General features: G+C 37.9%; 1 protein-coding gene and 1 long non-coding RNA gene across 2 annotated transcripts; both read right to left on the bottom strand.

Moving 5' to 3' along the window:
• Positions 1–160: 160 nt before the first annotated feature.
• Positions 161–19,376, bottom strand: LOC106947252 (uncharacterized). The gene is made up of 3 exons (XR_001424952.1): positions 19,228–19,376; positions 16,910–16,915; positions 161–171 (listed from the first exon to the last, which is right to left on the bottom strand). It is a non-coding gene; the product is annotated as an uncharacterized LOC106947252 (long non-coding RNA).
• Positions 12,181–21,133, bottom strand: slc5a3b (solute carrier family 5 member 3b). Its single transcript, XM_015032115.1, has 2 exons — positions 20,901–21,133; positions 12,181–16,018 (listed from the first exon to the last, which is right to left on the bottom strand). Exon 2 carries the CDS (start codon positions 15,748–15,750, stop codon positions 13,630–13,632), a length of 2,121 nt encoding a protein of 706 aa, XP_014887601.1. The 5' UTR covers positions 15,751–16,018; positions 20,901–21,133; the 3' UTR covers positions 12,181–13,629.
• Positions 21,134–24,829: the final 3,696 nt, after the last annotated feature.

The raw sequence follows: 24,829 nt of genomic DNA, 5'->3' as shown, positions 1-24,829 counted from the left end.
GCAGTTGAAGGAAATGTTAGTGTGTCTGAAGTGACAGCTCACAGGACAGTCTGCTAACAGGTGTGTAGCAAACAGTTCAAATGACCAACCCCTATCTAACCTTTCTTTATAGTGATCTTTTCTATTGTTGTTGCATGTTGTGGTGCTTCAATGGCTTTACAATTACTACCCCTTTTAGACCAAAAGTACACAAAAAAAGTTACTTAAAAAAAAAAAAAAAAGAAGTCCGTCCAAAAATATTTGTTTTCTTGATACCCTTGTTCTCAGCTCGCGGCAGCACCTGGATACTCAGAAGGTGCTGCTGGACATTTGTTCCTGTTGAAACCAAGTGTTTCATATAATCTACTGGGATTATATCATTAGATCATCTTAATTGTACAGTATATGAGTGACATTTTGGACTAAATGAGTTTAGTAGGGCTGAACAGTGCCACAGGTAGTTGTGCTATTATCCTACAGCAAGAAGATCCTGGTTTTTGATGAAGTTTGCATGTTTTTTCCGTGTATGAATGGGGTTCTCACTGGAGACTGACCTTATCCCATTGTACAAAAACATTGATGCCAATTGGTCTCTCTAAATTGCCCTTAGGAATGAGAGTGTGTCTCTGTGTCTGGACTGAGTCAATTTTCTGTATAGACAAACTGCCCAATCAAATCTTCCTCATAATGGTCATATCCTCAAATATGAAAGCTTTCCAGGTGCCGACATTTGAACTTCTGCTGCCCTCTGCAGGATGAAGCATGCATAACTTGCTAAAAATCCACACATAATTCGACATACGACTTTCACACTGTATAATATCTGCTGTTGTCCTGCTTTTGAGGACAACATGCTGAAATTCATTACATAAAGATATTTAAGCACAGGAAAAGGTGAGCAGATCTTCACTGGTAAAACTTTTACGTTGAATTAATTTACTTATGATGTTGAATGAGAGCAATGTCAGTTTACTGTTTCAATCTTTATTTAGCTTAAATTAGGTTTTAGATTTTTGCGTGACTTTTTTTAATAAAAGAGCAACAAAAGAAGCTGATGTTTGACAGCAGCTAATAAAGAAAATATACTAGCAGTGAAAAAAATATTTAAGCTCGCTGTAATTAAGAAAGAAAGAAAGAAAGAAAGAAAGAAAGAAAGAAAGAAAGAAAGAAAGAAAGAAAGAAAGAAAGAATTGTCTGACATCCTGACTGCATGGAGAAAGCACAATTTAGTGGGCGAAGCCTCCGCTCATTTTCTTTGGAACCGCTAGATGGCAGTATAACATAAGCGACTTTCCTCGGTGAAGATTTATGATTCCTCACTATCAAGTTAACGTTGCACGTCTTCGGTTCTGTTAAAAAAAATATATGTGTAAACCACTTCATTACGTTTCATTCTGATTTTTTGGCTGAAGAAGGATGAAACAAACCAAAAGACAGTTTGAATTGAAATAGAGGTGCTAAATGGAGATCAGTCAGTTTTAATGTGCCAACACATTAAAAGTGGGATGTTATCTACATTGTACATGCTGTGGTGTCCTGACACAAGTGCTACAAGCTTTTATTTTCCATCAGATGGGAACTTTCCTGTTCCAGCGAGATAAAATATTCACACTGTGCACCAAACTCCACAATGACCTCGGGATTTTTCCTCTGCTTCTCTTCCTCCCTGGTCAGTTTTCAGCAAACTCTGTGGGACAAAAGCTCATTGCAACATGTGTTGTAACGAACTGCAAGTGGAGACCAAGTCATCCCCGCCCCTTTTTTTTATGAATGTTTTACTTTCCTTCTGTAAATGACACTATCAAACCTAAATACTACCAGTATATTTCCTGCTTTACAGATGAAAACTCTCACTAGAGAGATATTTGGTAAATCTTCATGTAATTTGGAATTTCTTTCTTTTCAATCCTGGAACAAAGCTTGTTGGAGGCTCCAAAAGACATTTGCAAAGCTTCCTTTAATCACTTTCTCTCAATGACAGCTTTCTTCTTGACACTCTTCTTTAAAGATTTGATTTGTGGAGGTTTTCTCACCTGAGTTGTGAACCTTTGCATCTCGTCCAGAGTTACAACATCCTCTTGGCTTCTTGGTTAATGATTTCTCTTATTTATGCATACCCTGCCCAAAAAAAAAAAAAAGAAAAGAAAAGAAACACACAACCAGTGTGTTGCACAGTGGGGATGTTTACTTTTTATTTATTTACTTTTTTTGTTTTCTCAGCACATACAGTTTTTAATACTGGACTCATTTGAAATGAGCACCTTCTTCTACTTGATAGTTCTTTCCCCAAAAAGATCTTTGGTTCACAGTCAGTCTCCCAGAAAGTAAGATTTGTGGAATGCAGAGCTATTTATTGTCCTATGATTGCTGCAGTTTCACGTGAGTCACCACCTTCACCATCAACAAATATTTCTGAAACTTTTCTTACATTTCTCCTTATTATAGTTTCTATATCAGCAAACATCAGTATAGGTATGTTGATTACAAAACTAGAGGCCTGTGGAATCCTTAATTACACGTATTGTTTGTGAAATTAGGGATGTGTAATGCAAAAATATTAAAGTTTTTTTTTTGCATTACTTAAGTAATGCACAAATTTAAAGTCTTGTAGCAAAATTGTGGCGTCTTTCTCAACATAGCCATAAAAAAGCTACAGAGAGCAAAAGCAATGACTGCTGTGACCAGAAGCTCTCTGACTTCATCCCGAGCTTGGCTGGATTAAACATCAGGGGTCAGCCAACCAATCCCTACAGTGAATGTGACATATGTAAAAGATCCTCAAGAGCTAGTGAACCGTAAAACCCAAGCTGAGCTTAAATGTTACATAAGCTCCAAAATGCAGAATCGCGCACACGCTCATTGACACGTTTTTACTTCTCCCTGCTCGTTTTTCACATGCGCTCACGTATTCTCGTTTATTTCCGTCCGAAATTCATTGCTGACTTCAGCGACAGTGATTACTTCAGAATCAGAATTACTTTATTGAGTTGAGCCGTTAGGGGAAAATTGCTTATTTGTTGACAATGACTTCCATTCAAAATGTTGAGTATTAGAAAATATAAAAATAAGCTAAGCAAAATGTATAAAAGATCATACACAAATGTTAAATTATAAATAATTTACCTAATCATAAATGTGAGCATCCTGACATTGGTGGGGTTTTTTTAGTTGGCTTGGGAACCATTCATCTGGTATCAAATTCACAAAACAAAAAAAAAAAAAACAATGACTAATCCTCATCTTGTAAGTTATTTGTCAAACTGTTCAATCGATCAAACATTCTCCTTCTATAACTTGCCGGTGTTCTGAGTTACTCTCTATTTTCTTTCCCTCGTTTGCCCTTCAGTGAGCTACAACAGTATTTTTCCAGACGTGGTCATGAGATTTTCTCATATGGTCACCACTCCCTCTTCTTGCCACAGACCAGAATCCCTCCGTCAGCCTCACTGCCCTGCTGCAGTGAAAACTACACCTGACCCCAAACACTGTAACAAATTAACCCAAACCGTCTCTTTGACCCATTATTTATTGTTTTCAAAGTCAGCAAATCCAGTAGACGTCACGGAAATTTTTTGTTCAGTCCTTCTGAAGAACTGAATCTAAATAACCTTGTGATTAAAATGTAACTCGTGCCTAAATCCTCTTAAATAGCTCCTGTAAGATAAGTAACTTATATTGCTATTTTCCCCCTTCGTGAGAAATAGTTGTTTTCCATAATGACACCCCTTGAATTTGATCTTGTAACCACCACAAACCTTTGAATATTATTGTTGGGCTTGGATATGCTAGCTAGACCAACACAAGGAAGTGCATATTTGTTGAAGGAAGAAGATCCATCCATCCATTTTCTTACACCCTGGTCCCATTGGGGTCTCCAGCGATCAATGGGCGAGAGGCGGGGTGCATCCTGGACAGGTCGCCAGTTCATCACAGGGCAACACAGACAGACAGGACAAGCAACCATGCGCACACATATAAGGAGAATTTAAAGAGACCAATTAATCTGACAGCCATGTTTTTGGACTGTGGGAGGAAGCCGGAGTACCCACTCATGCACAGAGAGAACACGTAAACTCCATGCAGAAAGACCCCAGGCCGGGAATCGAACCCAGGACCTCCTAGGTGCAAGACAACAGTGCTGCCACCTGCACCACTGATGCCAAAAGTAAAGCCAGATAAATCCATAGTTTTAAAATTCACCATAACAATATAGTGTGGCATGATCTCCACTTAAAGTAATACTCCTAAATATCACTATAGCAATAAGTGTACCTTATGTGATATCTGAGTAGAATTTGTTCTGAACATGAAGTCAATTGTTCGGTGACGCTTTATGACTTCTTTACAAAGTAAATTTTTGCTAGTGCAAAGAAAAAGGTTAGCTGGTGTAACAAAAAACAAACCTTATCTCAGTGTGCACAAAATGAAGGTGTTTGTGAGAGAGTCAAATGCTTTCAACCGGCCTTGAGCTGAGTACAGCACTCAGATACAATTAAACCGAGTTTTCTGAGGGAGTGGCGTGCCGATGCAAAGTTTTGGAACAAATGTCTGCTGCGAGACTGACTTAGACAAAATAAAATTAATCAATCCATCCATTCTCTATGCTTGCTTCTCCTTGCAGTGTCAGGACTCTGTCTGGGCCAATGGTGTTGTATTATTCTAACTTTTAATTTAATCTTGGTAAAAGAAACATATTAAACGGTCTGTAATTGTACAGCACTTTTGGACAGTGTGGCACTTCACACACACACTGATGGTGGCAAGCTACTGGAATGCAGCCACAGCTGCCCTGGGACACAGTGAGGGAGGTGAGGCTGCCATGACGACCACCACCACCTGCAGGTAACGAGGAAACAATGACAGAGGCAGACAGTGTGGGAATCAAACCCAGCAATTCAGGGACGAACTCCTACCACAGTTGCCACCATCATCGCCCTCATTGTCTTATGAAAGACACTTCATAAGGCAATCTCTTAAACCCTAAAATAATTTCAACTCTTGTCATTCAAAAATAACTCCACATTTAGTGTCTACGATGCTGGGAAGAAAATTTAAAGAGCTCTGTTTTTATATTACAACACTCTTCTGGTGAAATCCCTAGGAAGTGTAAAACATATGAGGACACAAAAGATTCAGCTCCGTAGGGGATGTGGAAGGGAAAAAAGAAATGACCGAAGCGTCACACAGTCGTAAATATTTAGATTTACCCTCACGCTGTTTTGTGTAAGCAGTGGAAATCAGGTAGCAATACTGTAAATCGTAAGAAGATTGATAGGGGCATTGTTTTACATGCGAGGATAAGATAAGGTTTGTTTCGTCATAACTGAGTCACCTTATTTTAGGCTGTACATCGTATCAGTAACTTCTCTGTTTACATATGTCCTCCAGCTCTTTGACAGGGTTTGCACTGTGTCACTGTTGTGTTGATCAGCCTTCGGTGAGCCTGATCTTGGAATAAAAAGGCCTCGCCGGTGTTTGCTTCTTTGACTCATCCTTATTATGTTGTGACCCCAGACTCTATTCTTCCTGCTGTTATTTCTGCAGGAGGTAAATATTTCCTTTTGCCAGGGAAGCCCTATTCAGCGGATTAACGCCAGAATCCCAGGCATGCCGCCATAGTTCAGTCGGGACTGTGCACGGGGAACGCCAGGAATGCATTGACTATGTGTTCACCGTATATTTGAAAGGTCTCACTGCATTCTCTACATGGCTGCTTCCGCTGTTACCTCAATGGGAATGAACAACAGCGACATTTTTTAAACCTTCGCATGTCTGGTTGGTTGTGATAACAGAACAAAAGCTGTGGCATGTTTTTATGTCAGGGTAAACATGCCGTCTAATAACAATGATGACTCAGTCCTTTTTACATATAAATTTTAAAAATCTCTGTGGAGCTTTTTTTTTTAAAAAAAAAAAAAAAACTTTGTTTCATGTGCAAAATGTTGTTTACCATCCTTTGCGAGGATAAGTTCACTGGAAACTTTTGTCAGTGTTGTTTTTAAAAGGTTCTGTGTTTTACTGACTTCCAGTTCATTCAAAATGAATCCACTGAAAAAAAATCTAATTAAATAAGTTGGTAACACTTTATTTGAAGGGGGTTGAATAAGACTGTCATGACACTTTCATAAACATGACATAACACCTGTCATGAACATGGATTAGCATTTATGACTGTTGTCATAAAGCGTCATTCGGTAAATTATGACACTTTTAATACAAAGTTGACATTATTCAAAATGTCTTTGCTATGACAACTTGACATCAACCAAGAAATCATTACTGTTTAAACTTTACCTTTAATAACATAAAGTTACCTAATTTTTAAAGTGCAATCAGTAATACTTTTATAACAAATTTATATCAGTAATGATTTATTGGTTAATGTCAAGTTGTCATAACAAAGACATTTTGAATAATGTCAACTTTGTATTAAAAGTGTCATAATTTACTGAATGACACTTTATGACACAGTCATAAATATTCATGAAGGCTTATTCATGTTCATGACAGGTGTTATGTCATGTTTATGACAGTGTCATGTCAGTCTTATTCACCCCCCTTCAAATAAAGTGTTACCAATAAGTTAAACCGAGACGCAAAAATCAAGTATTAAAAATGACAGTTCAAGGCTACGATGGCTCAAAATGTGCTCAAATCTGAAGAAAAACACGCAGCTTATAAAGTCTGTGAAGATGCTACAGAAAATCCCTGAGCGACACTTGAACATTTTTTTAACATTTTCACCTATCTTTTCCCATGATTATCATCAATCTCATTACATCATGTATATAAACAGTTTTTCTCAAAGGTGATAAAAAAAAAAAAAGTTTGTCCTTGTGTCTGGCTTCATGTAAAGCAGAGACAAATAAAAAAACATCCCTTCCAGCTGGATAATTTCCTAAAACCACAGAAGCATTTTGCATCAGAGGATCAAAGCCATAAATTACCTTATTTTGACCTTGAAATCTTCCCTGTGGAAGCAGGGAGCATTTTTAGTTTACCTTATCAACATGATGTCATGGTTGGTTTTCAGGAGTGTCTTTTTTTTTATTGCTCTTTCAAACACAGACTTGAAAAACAAATGAGTACACCCTAATTTGGCCACAGTCACATGTATTTATGATTAAGCATACACCATGTGGAGTTAAGTCAGTACACCAGTAATTCTTAATTTCTCCCTTTTTCGCATGCGCTTTGCCCTTGGCGCATCGCTACAGAGTCATGCACACTTAAAACTTGGGTCTGTGGGAGGAAGTCGCAAACCCCACATATGCAAAGTCTCTCTGCCAGCATTCAAACAAGACCTCTGTCCTGCAAAGGAACAATCCAAACATCACTTTTCCTGCTTGTCATGCCACTATTAATTTGATGAAGCCTGAGGCAAGCTGCAGAAGCAATGTGACAAAAAGCTAAATACACCCTGTGAATCAACAGCTTGTTTTTACTGGATGCGGTCCAGTCTTGTACGACTGGATCAGTGTCTCAGATCAAAGGTGAAGTTTAACCTGTTTTTATTCACAACAGTAAATCTGTTCCTGGAGACACGGGTTTGTCAAGATGTTACCTCGGGGCGAACTGCTTCTACTGTCCATCAAATAATAGAGTTATGTAAGCACTGTGAAAGATGCTGTCAAGGATTCAAGCCTATGATATTCACACAAATTTACACAGGAGGCCTTATGCGATTTAACATTTTTATTTGTGTGCAGCTGTCTCAGTTTTTGCATCCATTACAGAGAACCTTAGAAAAAGTATTCAACTTCTCATGTTTTCTCACATTAGATCCACTGATTGCACTGTACTGGGGTTTTACCTCAGAAACAAAATAGGTAGAGTTATGATGAGAACGTTTAATGGATAAATTGTGTTTTTAAAAAACTGAGAAGTGTGAAGTGCATTTTCATCTTTCTGACTTTACTCTAAAACATCAAAATAAAATCCTTCTGTAGCCACCACTTAGTTCACCTATGTGTATACGTTCTATCAAGGCCTAGGGGTTTGCTAAAAGAGAAACAGCAATCAAACCACATCTTGAAGACAAAGGAGCATAGGTCACAGATATAGTTGCGAGTACATTAAGCAGAGTTAAGTTATAAAACTACACATAAAGCTTTGATCATCTTAGGAAGCACAGTTTCAAACCTATTATGACTAAACTGAAAGAATGAGGAAGGAGAGCTTTGCTTGGAGAGCAGTGACGAGTCCCCCGGTCTCTCTGGAGAAGCAGCAGATATCGATAAGGCAATGTTCAGGACCGATGGGTTTTTGGCCGAAGTAAATCTAACAGCTCTCCGAAGGAGAACTGTAATGTTAGAAAATGATATGTCTAACATTGCAGTTAGACTCCAGTGGGGAATCTGTGGCAAGACTTTTAAAATTGCAAAAGAAGTTTGAAGAATTTTGACACGTACAAAGATTTGAAAAACATCTATTATTTTTCCTCAAGTTTCACAAAGACGCACTAATAAAACACACTGAAAATGTGAAAATGTGAAATGAAAAGCTTCAAGTTAGCTCATTTGGAAGGCACTCTATCTGCAGGGACTCTGCCATGACTTTAGAGACTCACTTCAATGAGTAACACTGAAACAAATGGAAAGATAAAAGACCGAAAAGTGCTTGATTAAAAAAAAAAAAGCACTGTAAATTTATGTCGCTTATAATTTTATTTTATAATATATCTTGCCTCTCCGCTTCTATCTAAGTATTTGTCTCAGACTGTTTCTTTCTCTGTCTGAAATAGACAATGAACAAAGCATGGCCCAAATGCCAGTACTTTTCCACAAGGACAATATCATTAGTTTCCTCTTGGGCAAGAGGCTGGGAATGAGACTAGCGGGGGTTAGTGGAGGAGTAAGCAAAATGCATCCGAAATCTTGAGCGATACATTGAGCAAAAAGAAATCATATGAACTTAAAACTCATGCTGGTTGTTAAACATTCTGGAAGTCATGCAAAATATCAGTGATGCTTTGGATACCTGAATTAGAATTTGCAAACAACAGCTTTGTTGGGAAAAAAAAAAAAACTCACAAAACGTTGTCCACATCTACAGGACGTTAGTTTGATGTCTGTGCCATTAAGAACCATTAGAGATGACACAAACCTTTATCAGAGTTCAAGTATTTTTTTTTTTATACTAACATGTCTATTGATCAGCAAGTACCAAAAAATATTTACAGATTTACAGTACATCCCTTTTGAACGTTTTAGTATTTCATCCTTTTGTTGGAAGTCTATGTGATAGAGTGACATAACGTAGAACATGAGTGGAAAATGGAAGAAAAATGTATACATTTACAGCTGGAAGTCTTTTAGGTTATGTCTCTGCCATCTTTGTACATAAAGACGGCCATTTTTGTTCCATCCTGCAATCATCTCTTATCATCCCAACATGCTTTTTGACATGGAAAAGGTTCTGTCATAATGGAAATAGAGCTTTTGCAAGCATCAGTTTTCCCACAGATTATCAGCTGATTGTCACTGGTCCTGAAGCATTGAAGCAGCCCTGGATTATCACTCCACCAGCACCAAATCTGGCTGTGTTAGTTTAACACCAAGTTTAATGGGAATGTCCTCTAAAATGTTCAACTCTTGTCTCATCTGTCCACAGAATATTTTCTCAAATATCTCGGGAACCATCAAGTTTTAATTTGGCAAATGTGAAACAGCCTTTGTGTCGTGTTTAGTCAGCTGTGGTTTCACCTTTGAACTCTACCTACCATGGATACCGTTTTTGCCCAATCTGTTTCTTATTGTTGAATCACAAACACTGACTTAATTGAGGTTAATGAGGTCTGCAGAACATGTTCTGGGTTTCTTTTGTGTATGACATGATGAGTTGTCAATAAGCTTTTGTAAGCCAATCACTCTTGCGAAGGTTCACCACTGTTTCATGTTTCCTCCATATGTGGATAGCGGCTTCTGTCCAGGTTCACTGGATTCCCACAGCCTTATAAATACATTTTGACCTCAGTGTAAAAGATGTTAAAAATGACTCTGGTCCTGTTTATTCTGTGAGTTCTACAAATCTGGAAACGATGTGTTGCTTTTTAATATCGGCTTGCCTACTTCCTGTTGTCAGACAGGTTCTATTAGTGTGACTTCTTGATAAACACGTCTAGCAGTAGAAATTGAACTGAGATCTCCAGAAAAGATTATCAATCACAATTAGGTTACGAAACCTCTAGGGGTCACAAATGATGATGTTGGCCTAGATCAACTTTTGATGCAAAAAAAAAAAAAAAAAAACATGTAAAAACTGTTTTTATTTTCTCAGTTTACCTTTGACGGTCATTAAATTTGTCTGATAAATTAATGACAATGCCTATTTAAATATTATGATTACTAAAAAACTATATTTTTATCCCATTGTTTGTCCTTTATCCTGCAATTACTTATTTGTTTCACTGCAGAAATGCCTGCCAGGTACACAGTCCCGCACACAGAGGCAAGTTAAGGTCATTCTTGGAAATGTTTAGCTAATCATTGGCAATGTCGCATTATTTCTCTAAATAACAAACAGATGTTGTTGTGTTTTCAATGACAAGAGAAATATTTTAATTCATTTTATCAATTTTAAGTGTGACACCTGCTCATAATCAACCAGAAAGTGGTTTTGTCTGCACCCCCTCTTTCCCATCATGCCACATTTCGCTTGTTACTATGGTAAGTCGCAGCATATCAGTGATGAGTCACAGACTAAATAGGCACTCAGATCATGGCCTCCAAATATCACCCTCTGAATCAAAGGGGGATCAACAGTGGGGATCAGATCGCTTTGTATAATATAGTCCCTTAGTCAATGCATTACCCAACAATCTTTATTGGATTGCTTTATTTAGGATTCAGTGTCATAGTTTTAATCCAATTCAAACAGAAAACTGACAAAAGGTGAATTATTTACTACTGTGTTGTATTTCTAATTTAAATCCAGATGGAAAGTTACACTCATGTGAGATTTGGTCAGTAACGGAAACGTGAACCCTTATAACTACTGATGTTGGGATTTTGATTTGTTGAATCTTTGGTAAAGAAGCTTGGGATAACCCAGTCCCCATCAGATTCAAAGTAGATTAATTTCGCTTTGCTGAGGTTTATGTAATCCTAGTCAACAAGATCACATATCTCTATCCATAGGAAGTTCAGAAAGGAATGACATAATGACTGATGATTTAGTTACAGTCCTACATCTTTACGTCATACATTCTCTACAAGAAGACAGTTAAGGTTTCGATAACTAATGTAGGTATGACGTGATGGTAAATCATTTAAGATGAAATGCAGTAAGAAGATAGAAGAAATCTGATCTGAATTTAATCAGCTTAATTTTTAAATTCTTGCTTTTTTAATATTGTGCAACAATTATTAATAATATGAATACACATCCAAACAGAAACACTAATGAGTTATATTGACATTTTAAAAGTAAAAGATTTATTACAGCTAATATGATGTATTTGTATTTGTAATTCCCAGCTACTACTGCTATTATTATTAAACTGCAATTGCATATGTAGTGCAAATTATCCATAATGTCATGTTTATGCTTATGAATACCATTTGAAAGAACAAAATTATCCAAGGATGCTTAATATAATTCAAGAGAACAATGCAACAATGTAAGCTACTTTGGGTTGTCTCATATTATGAATATAATAAACAGAAAAGCTGAATTTCTGGCTTCCTGTAGCTTATAGGATTCCGTATAAAATTGCACTTATCACAATTATTTGATTATTTGAAGGACCTCCTTATTTCACATTCAACTTCTAGATCCTTACGATGCCAAGCCTGTAATCTTCTCCATCTTCCTCGATCAAGACTAAGGACTATGGTTGATCGGGCATTTGTTTTGGCTGCTCCTCGTCTATGGAACTCTCTCCCGGACTATTTGAGAGCCCCGCAATTATTGTCCAATTTTAAAACCGGCTTGAAAACTTTTCTTTTTAGACAAGCCTACTCCACTTTTAAATTACTGTCTTTTTTTTTTTATTGTTGATTTTATTTGTTTTTAGCTGCACCATGTAGCACTTTGAGATTTTTATTAATGAAAAGTGCATTACAAATTAAATTTATTATTATTATTATTATTATTATTATTATTATTATTATTATTATTATTATTATGTTAGCTTTTCAAACAACGTTTACTTGGGTAATGTACTTATTTCAGAAAATAAAGAATGAAAACACACCTTCCTTCTGGTCTCCACAGAAACTTTATTTACAGTCTCTAGAATAAAAATAACAATGTATATTCTCTCAAAAAGGAAAGAAAAAACTTTTAAAGCTTTTTCCCATACAGCAATCATCTCTTATCATCCCAACATGTCTTGACATGGAAAAAGGGTTTGCCTATTTCATTCACAAACTGACATTTTGCACTCAGGGTTGGGCAACACCTGATTCAGATCTTCCTTTAAATATCTTCATATCTTTTGTAGTTGTGACTCAAACAATTACCACAATCCAGAAGATCAGCAGATTGGAAAGAAAAATTTAAATGACAAAGTCAGAAGCAAGCTGTGCCAACAAAATGCTAACCCTGACATATTTAAGTTTTGCAGCATCAGTCTCAATTTATGCCACAAAAAAAACACCTCATTAAAAAGCTGGTTGAGTCAAGACTTTAAAAATACTTTCTATTTTTGTGCTCTCTGGAAATGTTCTTTTTTTCCCCACTTATCCATTGCACAATAAGACACATTTGGTAGGAGCTTCATAGAAAATGCACTTAAAAAGACAAACAATATTTAAAAACAGTGGACACACAATAAACAGCTTAGTATGAAAGCAATTTGAACAAAATGAGCCCTAAAAGATTTGCAAAAGACTTTATATGTCTAATGTCAAACACAACAAGACATAAAAAAAAACTGATGCTTTCTGTTACAATAAAATAGCAAAAAATCACAAACATAACATAGTGTAAAACACAAAGTGTATAAAGTAGTAGAAAGAGCAATAATGCTCCAAATATAACTGAAATTTGGTCAAAAGTGACTAACTTAACTATACCATGTCTATTTTTGACTATAACAAAAATATATATATATATTTTTTTAAGTTGTGCTTCTCTTTCTGACACCGATCAGCAGAAAAACATGGATACATTTCTTAATTATAACTCTATAAAGTGGTTCTAAATGCAACATATTAAGTAAGATTTCAATTATCACTATTAAAACTATATTTTAAAAAAATAAGCAGCATTTGCAATATTCGTTAAGTACCGAGCAATTCTTCTTGATGTTTTCTCTTGCACCCTTTCTAAAGAGGTCATAAATACTTCAACCCATCCTCAAATGCAACAAAAACATATATAGTAAGGCAAATATTAAATTCACTTATAGAACAACTCTGAAAGTCCCAGTAGACATTTTAAATGCAAGATTAACAATAGGATTCAGTCACAGAAGTACAATGTGTTTTGCTTTTCTTTTTCACGTGGAGAAGCTTAACTCATTTAAAAATGATAACAAGCTTAAATGCCTGTTAGTGAGCTACGAAAAATAACTGTAAATATTACAGACAAAATTTATAATCCGTGAAAAAAACATTTTTTACTGCTGTAACAGCCCAAAAATACCTTGCACTTATCTTACATATTCCAAAAAAAAATATCTAAACAGTTCTGTACAGTGTCCAACTACAGTGAGAAGTACACAAACATGAATATGCCCACAGAGCAGACCATGAATAGGGCCAGGTTGAGAAGGATTTTATCTCTGGGGGATTCGTACAGCATCGCTGCAGTCACCTTCTCATCTTCCTGCGAGACTTTCTGCGGGGCGCCATGTGGTTCTTCTTTGTACCCACAGAAACAGTCAATAAAGCGCATGCACAGGCCTTTTTCTCCTTGCTCTGGTCTGACCATATCCATCTGGCTGAAAGCAGGCTGCTCAGCAGGGGTGGAGGCAGGGGACGTTTCCGTGCTGGGAGTAGCTGGATCATGGTCTGTGGACGGGACCAGAAGCTTGATCTCAGCTCCATCTAGACACCTCTCCATTTTGACATCTGCAGGAATGTCTTTATAGTAGACTTCGCTGCCGTTGCATTGGTTCTTCTCTCTGAGACCGTACTTTTCAGCTCTGTCCTTCAGGGGAACCTTTTCCAGCTTGCGGAGCCCCCAGACTGTGGTGGTGCGCACCTGTTCATCATCCGGTGCAGAGGTACAAAGACTGACCACCACAGCAACCAACCCTGAAATCCAGAAGAGTGAAGCCGCAAAGTACATGTAGTGAATGTGGACGATGAAGAAGGGTCTGTTGTCTGGCTGGTCACAGCGTGGCTGGCGGTAAAAGAAGGCGAGGATCAGCCGTATGGTACCGAGCACGAAACCCGTCATGCCTCCCCAGAAGGCGCCCGTCTCGTTACACCTCTTCCAGAACACACCGAGCAGGAAAAGGGCAGCTATTGGTGGGGTGAGATAGCCAGCAACTTCTTGGATGTATATGTATGTCTGTCCACCTTGCATCTCAATGATTACAGGGACCCAAGCGATGCTGATTACCACCATGACCACAACGAACATGCGGCCTACAATCAGCAGCTCGCGTTGCGAAGCTGTCTTCCGGAGAGACTGGTAAATGTCCAGGGTGAAGATAGTGCTTGCGCTGTTGAAGATTGAGTCAAGGTCACTCATCAAAGCAGCAATCATGACAGCCATCATAAGACCCCTGAGTCCCACCGGCATCACCGCCATCACCAGGCGTGGGTAAGCGATGTTCGAGCACCCAGCCTGGGAACCGCACACGGCCATGCAGTGCTCCGGCCCAATGCAGATGATCTCATCTGCAAATAAGATGCGGGAGATCATTCCTGGAATGACTATCACGAACATGGGCAGGATCTTGAGAAATCCAGCCATGAGTGTTGAGCACTTAGCGTGAGCAATGTTCTTAGCAGCTAATACTCTCTGCACGATGACCTGGTCTGCACACCAGTACCAAATGGATGCAGGGGTTTGCCCCAGAATGAAACCTGGCCAAGGAATATCCTCATCTAGAGGGCCGCGAAGGATGCGCAGTGAGTTTGGCTTTGGTTCAATGTGACAAGATGGTGAATATGTGTAGTTTCCAGCAGCCGTTATTGCGGTGACATTAGGAATGGCTTGCATATACTTAGTTCTGACCCCTTCTAGTCCACCAACTTTGATTAGGCTCATGATGGTTAAGGTCAGGGCTCCACCAATCATCAACACTGCCTGAAGAGTATCTGTGTAGAGCACTGCAACCAGTCCACCAGTAATGGTGAGCAGAGCAGTCATACTGATGAGCAGAAGAATTGAAAGATAAAGGTTCCACCCCAAGGACTCCTGAATAAAGAGAGCGCCAGCATACAGGTCCACGGAGAGCTTGGTGAAGATGTAGAGCAGCACAGACAGGCAGGCGAAGTAAACCTTCAGCCTGTTCCCACCGAAACGTTTCGACAGGTACGCTGGCATGGTGTAAACTCCAGAGTAGATGTAGACGGGGATAAACACCCAGCCGAGCAGCTGCAGAAGAAGGATTGCATTGAATTCCCAGGCTCCTACAGCAAAGCCGCTTGCTGCACCCGACCCGGCCAGACCTATGAAGTGTTCGCTGCCGATGTTGCTGACGAAGAGGGACGCCCCTATCACTACCCAGTTCATGGAGCGTCCAGCGAGGAAGTAGCCACTCACGGTGCTGCGATTGGCTTTCCACATGGCCAAAAGCCCGATGGCGAGCACCAGGACAAAATACAGTGCAACCACTGAAATGTCCGCTGCTTCCATCCTGGCATGCATTTTTACAAATTAATTCCTTTAAAGCTTAAAAAGAAGCAAATGTCCAAGTTTTTTTTTAGAATTATAAGTGTGATTTATTAAAAAAAAATAGCAGAAATATTTTTTTTTTAAATTTTGCTGCTTTGGTTTTCAGTCGAAACAAAAGCTGGGGACTGATCCACTGCCAGGTCGAAAAAGATTAACAAGGTAGTCTGTCGGCTCAGTTTTTGTTGGTGGCTGAGCAGGGCGTTGTAGGTCACCAGTTTAGAAAAGCCAAGATTAAATACTCCTGTAAGACAGAAAGAGAAACACATCATTAGTATTATGACTTTTACTTGGAAAAAACACTGAACACAAACATGTTAGAACTCACAACAGGAGAAACATTGAGTAATGTGTACCGACACCAAGGTCACATAGCAAAACGTATATTAAAAATGACAAGGAAAGTAAATAGTGAAATGTCAAACATAAAAAAAAACAAGAATTGCACCTTCAGTGAAATGGGATTTGCTTCGGTTGTATTTTTCTAGTGCCACCTGGACTAAAAAGGGATTTACCTTTCCTGAGATTTTCTTCCGAGTCTGTTCAAATACAACTAACCTCGAGCCATGCTAGAGCTGAAATATTATGTAAGCTGAGTCAAGAAAGCACAAAACGCCGCTGGCAACAGCTACACAGTTCCTACACACCCTAATATGAGGCCATGTTGGTGTCCTCTAAACAGTGTCATGCAACTCCTTATTGGATTAAGAATATGCCTACGCTTAGAAAATCCCATAGATACACAAAAAATACATAATTTTAATTAGATCTAGAACACCTTGTGTGCCTTTATTTTTGGACAGTTCCTCAAAATGCCTCTTTTTAAATAAACATGCCTCCATCAGTGACAATCTTTATTCAGACTTCACTGAAATAAAGATTGTCACTCAGTACTCTTACAGTAATATTCAAATTACTATCAACAAATCTTATTAATGTCACCATCAGTTACAGAGTCATCTGGTTTCTTATATGAATTTCTGTTAAATTGTTTCATCTTAACTGTCTCTAGAGATAAGTGCCACCCATTGGGGTGAACCATTAAAATAATCAGGGGTGTACATTCTTGTGGTTGTGGTGAGTGTTTACCAGTACAGCATTTTTTACAACACTGTCTGTGACTGAGACTGTGAACAACTTTCTGCACGTTTTTCCAAGACACTGCTGCACACCTATGTTAGCTCCCTACATGCATTCACACAATACAGGCCCGGCGGCATGGACGGGCACAGAGTCAGCTTCCTTGGACTGGAAGCTGTTTGTTGTTTTTACCATAGTCGGTTTTTACCTCAGAGTGGCAAACTGTCTGTTATTTCTATAACATATAGGAAGGGACTTCCGCATTTCCCATATCTGTGCCCTCGTCCCTTTTTTCAGCAGTTAAAACTGTTTAATCCGTTATTAACATTTCGTAACCTGTTTTTCCGAGCCGTCTTTAAACCCAACATGAACGCTGAGACGCCCGTGCTGGGTTTACACCTGTGCGGCAGCGACGGAGGTCTGCTGCTGCTGTGCGGAGCTACGCAGGTGTGTTAGGATCATGGCAGTAAACCAGCAAAATGCAAAGACCTTTGCACAGTTTTCCCCCCAAACTAACCGACTGAGTTGAGTAATGTTGCTGGAAGCAGGTAATGTTAGCTAAAAGATGACTAGCTAATAACAATACAGCACCTTAAGCTTGTTAACAAGTAGCCTGTAGGCTACCGGTGCTGTCTATGTTCAGCTACGTAGAACTATTTTGCCTCCCAGTCACAATATTTTTCAGAGCATCTCAGTGTCAATGTGTTACCTCAGCTACAACATAGCAAACAGTCCTGGGGAATATAGTGACGGGATCTAAAAACGGTTGCTGAACCGCTATTAGGATTATGCATTATTGTGTATAATTGGATTTATAGGGAAATGTTGCAATGGATTTGTTTTTCTTATGTTGATTTTCTTATGTTTTTTTTAAAATCATGATGAGATCTTACAGCCTACTGCATGTTGTCAGACAGGTTCTATTTGTTTGTGACCAATGTTCTATACATTTGTGTTCAAACTAATGTATTAAAGAATTAGCATCTCAAATTGTAGTATATTACCTGCTTTATGATTACAGTGAATGTTATTTAGATATCAAGAGATGTGCAGCTCGATGCTCAGATTCCGCAGAAGGTGACGCATCTTACCCCGGGTTTTTATCTCTTCACTCTCCACTAGGACTTAAAGAGTTGCATAAATAGTACTTTCACATATAAATCTCAGACTTATTTGCTTCACAGCAGGACAAAAATTAATCCAAAGGCAATTTTTGTGGGGGATTTCCATAAATGGCTGCAGCTAATGCTCTTAAACTGACCATCCGCTCAACAGAGATGCCAGGTCTAAATTTCTCCTGCCGGGTGAATATTTGGTGAACAATACATATTCACACAGACAATCATATGGATCAAATAAAAATCCAGAGTCAGCAAAAAGGAAAACATTTGGGGGAAGTTTGAGCACATCCGTTTGTTTTTTTGTTTTGTTTTTTTTTCCCCCATTCTCACAAACACTTGAATGTTTGGCTGCTCCTGAGGTTTCACCCTGCCATACATAGCAGAAAATAACCCCCACGCCTTCTTTTTCACAACCATGCTCTATGCAATAAAAGAAGTCTTTGTTTTCAGTTTTATTAAGTCACCAACAAGGCCTATTTATCCATGTGGTTGCCATAAACTGCCTAGGAGACCCTGGCTCAGAAACATTGGGACAATTCTCAGTAAATACATTTTTATTTTTGATTTGCAAAGTTACATAATACGGGATTAAAACATAATCACCATTTTTCCCAATGCTGCCAGGACCGACTCACTCAGCCCCAGTGCCAGAGTAACGGTTCTATGCATGTGGTAGCTCACATTTTATTTAAACTGTTCTTGTTGAATTATTTTAAGAATTAAATAGTTAGCCTGCATAGAGAAAGAATCAAGCTTTTAACTTAATTTAGTATAAAGAGTTGGTCCAGAAGTCTGAAGATAACCACTAGCGCAAGAGGAGTCAAGTCTAAAAATAACTTCTAATACACAAAACATCATTGCAGTTTATCCAAACAATATTAATTTATATTTAAATGGTTGTCATGTTTGGTTTAGGCAGTTATTTCTAAAGAAGCAGATGATTATTTGCACACATGTGCACAGAATAAAGCATGTAAAGAGCTTTCAGTCAGAATTCCTAACAGACAAGTAAGGCAGCATAAAGAGAAATAAAAAAATGTTTATTTCACAATTGTATTGCATCATTTTAAACTGATATTGGACAATCGCTCTGTTCAGAAACCCTTTATCTAACATCCTAAATATGTTTCACAAAGAAAGATCATTGATGGCAAATGAACCGATTCTGTTTGGATTATGGGACAAGTCTGTGCAAGCCAGCCTATCTATGATGGTGCCAAAAAAAATGTCTGGCATCACAGACCCAATGCACTAGGGCTGTAGTGATACAATAATCTCACGATATGATACACGATATTCTGCTCACAATACGATATATATATTGCTATATTCAGCAAACGATACAATTCAATACACTTTTGCGATTTTCTGAGAGATTTTAGAGGGACAGAGTGATTTTGGTAACATTTTGTGACTGTTATAGAGTTGGATTGAATTAATTTAACTGAAAACTGATTAAAAGCACCAGCTACACAATACCTAGCTCTGGTTGGACATGGACACAGACTTAAAGTCGACAGCTGGACAAAATGAATCAAAGAAGTAGTGAGAAAACATGTTTCTTTTAATTGAAACCGTACAAACTGTAGCTTACTTGCATTTGTAAAGTAAATAAAGTGCACCAAGTAACCTGCTCTGAATAGTTTGATACCTTTTTAACCTTGCCACTTAATATCTGAAGGAATCACTCTAAGCCTGATGACCTAATCACTCTCTCGGAGAAGCAAGCAGTGAGTGACCAAGGTGACAGTTGGGTGTTACGATACTTGCGGATGAATATCGATTTTTTTCTAGCAAAGAAAATATCGATATATATCGCAAAATTGATATTATTACACAGCCCTACATGCTACCTAGAAAAAGGTTAAAAAAAGAACACACCCATACAACAGAAAGGTGCACAGGCACACAATCAAAACAAATCTTGATTAAACTCCAGAGTTAATCCAAAATGCAAACGTGTTTTAGTTGCAGTTACATTAAATAACTCCACTGGTATTATGCGATGCATTTAAAGGGTCCCAACTTAGCTCGAGAGATGGCATTGACATTGTCAGGTGGCACAGAGACAGGACAAGGCTGCGTCATAAAACAGGTATAACAACAAACCACAGGTGCAACTCTTCTGCCCTTCCTCCTCCTGTCAGTTTAAATCCCAGGCTAACAATTACCTTCCAGTCGTGTTTGAATTTATGTCTTCAAAAGCCTAAAAAATTTAAAAAAAAACTCAGCAGAACACCAGACGGTTAAATTGCTTTAAACCGTATCAGTACAACCTAAGTCATTTGGTTACTATCAGCCCCGCAATACAAATAAAGCAACGTGATACAACTTAATCCCATTGAAACAGCTTGTGGAGGGCATGAAACGGGGTGTGCTGCTGTTTGTTTAGTCACAGGTGAGGCTCTGTAACTCCGCTAGAGCCTTGGAGCAAAATAAAACGAGACGCAAGAGTATCGCTATGGAACGAACAATGGGGCTTTAATTGACGTCCAGATGCGGATGACAGCCGCAGACTGCCCCATGAATACAAAGAGGAGGCGACACCAGAGCACCAGCAGACACGGATCCACCTATCAGGTGGCAAGAACATTCTAGAACAGCCGCTCATTCATTCGCGCGAAAATGCCGCGCATCCTAATATTACATCTCTCATTCATAACCACTCCGGCATAGCTGGGACATTTGCCTGCGCTCGCAAAGCCGAATTGTGGCGTTAAGCGGGTCTTTTCTTTAAGATAACGAAAGCTTTCATACACTGACGTCAGCATAGGGATGTTGTCAGACGAGGTTTACTAAAACAATCGCTGATAAGAGAGAGAGAGCGCGCGTCTTTCATTGGAAACACACTCCTAGCGGGTTAATAGTGATATTCAGTCGGTACATTTTAAATGGGATCAACTTAAAGACGTGGATTACACTCACCGGGTTGCACTGCAAAAAATATCACTCAATAGACGCGCTTCAACACGCCACTCCACGCCCCTTGAAGTCGATGAACAGGAAGAAGAATATACTCCGTCCTCCCAGGAAGAGAGGTTGTTTTCTCGAAATGTGTAGATATGGCCCGGATAAGTCGGTTTCCCCCGCTGAAGAAGAGTTCCTCTTCAACTGTGATGCTCCGTCAGACAACGATAACCTATCAGTCTCGTGCTCCTTATAGGAACCAATACAAATCCACGCCCCACACGTGGACCCGTGACGTATTAAAGGGATGCACCAACAGTGCCTAGAAGTTGTTCCAGCTACTTACCGGTATTATCCCACAATAAATTGATGGAACCAGGCCAGGTGCGTTTTACTTGGGTCTAATCCCATATCTGGTCACTTGTGTATTTAAAATAAACGTCACTTGTATTTGCTGTCTTGTGGAAATATTCTATAATTCATTGTCAATGCACATTGTCCAACTTTTTATTCAAGCAAACTGTAGAGTACTACTATATCATTTTCAAAACATGCAGCCCTATACTTAGACACAAAGGTTGCTGCTTATCTGAGAATAACTCAGTAATAATAGTAAATCTCTGAGCTGCTTGGCCTTAGAGAAACTACCAGAAACACCTGCTCTTTCTGGCTACGGAAGTCTGACACTTAATCTAATTTGGGTTTAGATTTGAATCCTGGAAAATTCTAGGTAATTATTGCATCTTTTATTAATAGACTGATACAGCAGCTCCACAATCCCGTTTAGATTTTTTGAGGTTTTGTCACATAATAATAATGTTGCCCATGCCAATTGGAAAATATACTTTTTAAGGAATATCTGTTTTTTTTTTTTTTTGTTTTTTTACAAAGCAGACTTCCATAGAAATCCCGCATGTGATCCAAATAAAGTATACCTGTCACTGTAAAAAACTGGCACTCATGTCCTTTCAGTGCATAATTTATGATAAGCAATGTGTATTTGATGTTTTGTTAAATAACTGCTTTCAATCTTAAATTTAAAAAAATCCTATTTTGTGTTCCAATGTGAACATTTTGCATATATACATATATTTGCATTAAATATTGTAATTGTATGCATTAGTGTGAAATATATCAGATATTTTTGCTGCTTGGATATTTAAAAGTATGCCAGTAAGGCTGTCAATAAATTGAATGAAAGTCAATCAAACTACTCTAGGCCTTCTTGCCCTGCTACCACAGCTGCTACAACTACAGTTCATTCTGATGTGGTTATTATCAACCAATTATGCTTATAATGTAAACACAAAAAAACACTGCTGCTTTATCTATTTTATCATGATATTAATATTATCAAATTTTCTCAACTGACAAATAAAATTATGGTAAAATATGGTGACTTTCATTGAAAAAAGCCTGCAAAGGAAGGTATGGTTATCTATATAAAAGGAGCAAGAGGGCAGGGTAAATTTCCACTCACTACTCTGTACGGATATCTTGGAAATTTCCATCTCCCGCGAAACATCATCTCCCAGCATGCCTTGCGGGACAGAGGCTGCTGGGTATTTGTGTAAGAGGGAGGGTGGTGGTCACGCTGTGAGTCTAACAGGAAGTGAATTCATTCATTCACTGGATTTTCTGTTTGCTTTGACATATCCTTAGAGCTTTAGGCTTATTTCACTGTGGATTTCAGTCCATTGTATTTTGACTTGTTTACATTTTTAAACTGAGTAGTAATTCTCTTGTGGGTTTGCTATACAAATAAACTTAGTTGTGGATAAAAAAAATTAAAGTTCTTTATTTGCATCATAAGTGTAATTAAGCGTATTTAGTAAATTAATTTTACTCTTGTGTATCCAGGCGTTTGTGTGTTGCGGAAGAACTGTGAGAAGAAGGCAAAGGTTTCTTTGACTCAGACTCAGCATGAGGAAATAGCTACATTGAGTTTCTTTTTCTAATTATCAAGTTTTCTAGGTCAAAAGCATTTAAAATCAATGTTACTAACCCAAACTGAGGTAGAATAAATATAATAGATACGGAACTGGATTGATATAACATAAAAGACTTTGGGTATGTATGAGACCCAGGATAAATTAAGTTTTCAATCTAAAAATTAAAGGGTTAAGTATAAATAATAATCTGCACTACTGAACATATAATATTCGAATTAAAATGGAGGGTTTTTCTGTTTGCCTTAAAATGATCAAGTGTAGAACATGATAAAACTTTATGATGTTAAGGCTTTTTTAGACAAACATTTTAATTTTGATGAAATATATCAAACCATTTTTCACCCAACTATTGTGTCATTCCACACCCGAGACAGCCCACCACTATATTACAGCATATTAAAGCAAGATAAAAAAAATATATATATATTTAAATAGATATTTACAGCTTCTCTGTTCTGTCCACCAAACAATGATTATTTAGTTGAAATGAAGTTCCAAACATTTAGAATTAGCGATATCACTAATTACTGGGGAATTAAACTGAGACTTATGTAATGCTGCTGTTGATTTAAAAAAAAAAAAGAAAAAAAAGAGGCATTAAACAGACATAACAGGTGGTAGCTAAACTCACATTATCACACTGTGGGAGTTACTAGTATGAGCTAACCTCAAAAATATTTTATCTCTTCTGGCAAGATTATTGTTGTGTTTGTCAGCAGGAACACAGTAAATGTCTCACGTTTTTCAGTTAGTCCTTCGGGGAGGAAACCTCTCTACTGACAGATTGAGATGGAAAAGTACAGACAAAACTTCCTTGAAGAAATGTCCTGGCCTGACTTTGGATGTTCCTTACTGATTGCATTTTATGAAAAGACTAAGACCAGCTCTTCTGTTAATTTTTATTGCGTATCAATAAATATAAATAGCTGTTGCTACTCCAGCTTGATTTAGAGCACTCAACAGAGCCAGACATCAGTGTGTGCTTTGTTTATTACCCCAAGTCTATATTACGCATATGAAATGCCTTGTTTTGTATGCGCAAGGCATTATATAAATTTTGTGTCTGTGTTAAGTTGTAAAGCATTTTGCTTAATCTTGTAAAGTTACCGTAATTGCCCAATTAGTGTATCGCTTTCAGTGTTTATAATCTTCTTTATAGCTACTGAGTGGGTTTGCAGGTAAAAGGTCACAGAGGTACAGCCTTCACCGTTGCTGCAATCAAACACAAATGGCACGAGCAGGTGAGAAACTAGTTCAGGGTCAGCAGGTTGTTTTAATTTTACAACCAAGGCAGGTCTCAATGCATTATCTAATCTTATCCTTGGGACTTTAAATTTCACTAGTCACTTTGGTTTTCAGTTTTTTATTATTTTGCATTTTAAATTTTAATCTTTTTTGCATTTCTGGTTACTTTGTGTTTTGTCATCTTCTGTTTGTGTCTTTTTCACTCGTATCTATTTTTTTTCTGTGTTAATTATTTTCAGTTATAGTCACACTGTGGCTTTGCAGAGGCCTCTCCAATTCATGCTCCCTTCACAGCTGTTCCACAATTCGTCATCAGACTCACCTGTTCCTTGTCCCTGTATAAACCTCTTCTCAAAATTTATTGTCCTAGTAATTACTGTAATTTTGTTTTATCCCTCTGCTGTCCTCAAAGTCTTTTTAGGGTTCTTCTCTGTTGGTTTGTATCACCTCTTGCTTTATTTTTGAAATTTCATCTTTTTTTATTTTTATTAAATTACTCTCAGAATATCCCTGAGAACCAAAACCAATAAATTTACCTCAATAGATCAATTTAATTGAATGAGGTTCCAGAATGATTGTGCACAAATCACCTAATCCACAGTATTTTATTTTTGGCAAAAGTTAATCACCGTAATGCAGATGGAGGTTCAGATTTAAAATAATCCCCACCACCAGATGATTTATTCACTCATCTATTAAGGTAGAAGCCCTTCTAAGCAGAAACAGTATTTGTTGTTGAAATGCTTACAA

This window comes from Poecilia latipinna, unplaced genomic scaffold (genome assembly GCF_001443285.1).
Source record: "Poecilia latipinna isolate Pla-1442-1.1 unplaced genomic scaffold, P_latipinna-1.0 Scaffold231, whole genome shotgun sequence".
NCBI classification, from domain to species: domain Eukaryota; kingdom Metazoa; phylum Chordata; class Actinopteri; order Cyprinodontiformes; family Poeciliidae; genus Poecilia; species Poecilia latipinna.
The sequence above is the reverse complement of the archived record's forward strand: the minus strand, read 5'-3'. Positions and strand labels throughout refer to the sequence as shown.

Coding starts and splice junctions, on each gene's coding strand:
- slc5a3b (XM_015032115.1), bottom strand. CDS start 15,750: ATGCATGCCAGGATGGAAGCAGCGGACATTTCAGTGGTTGCACTGTAT.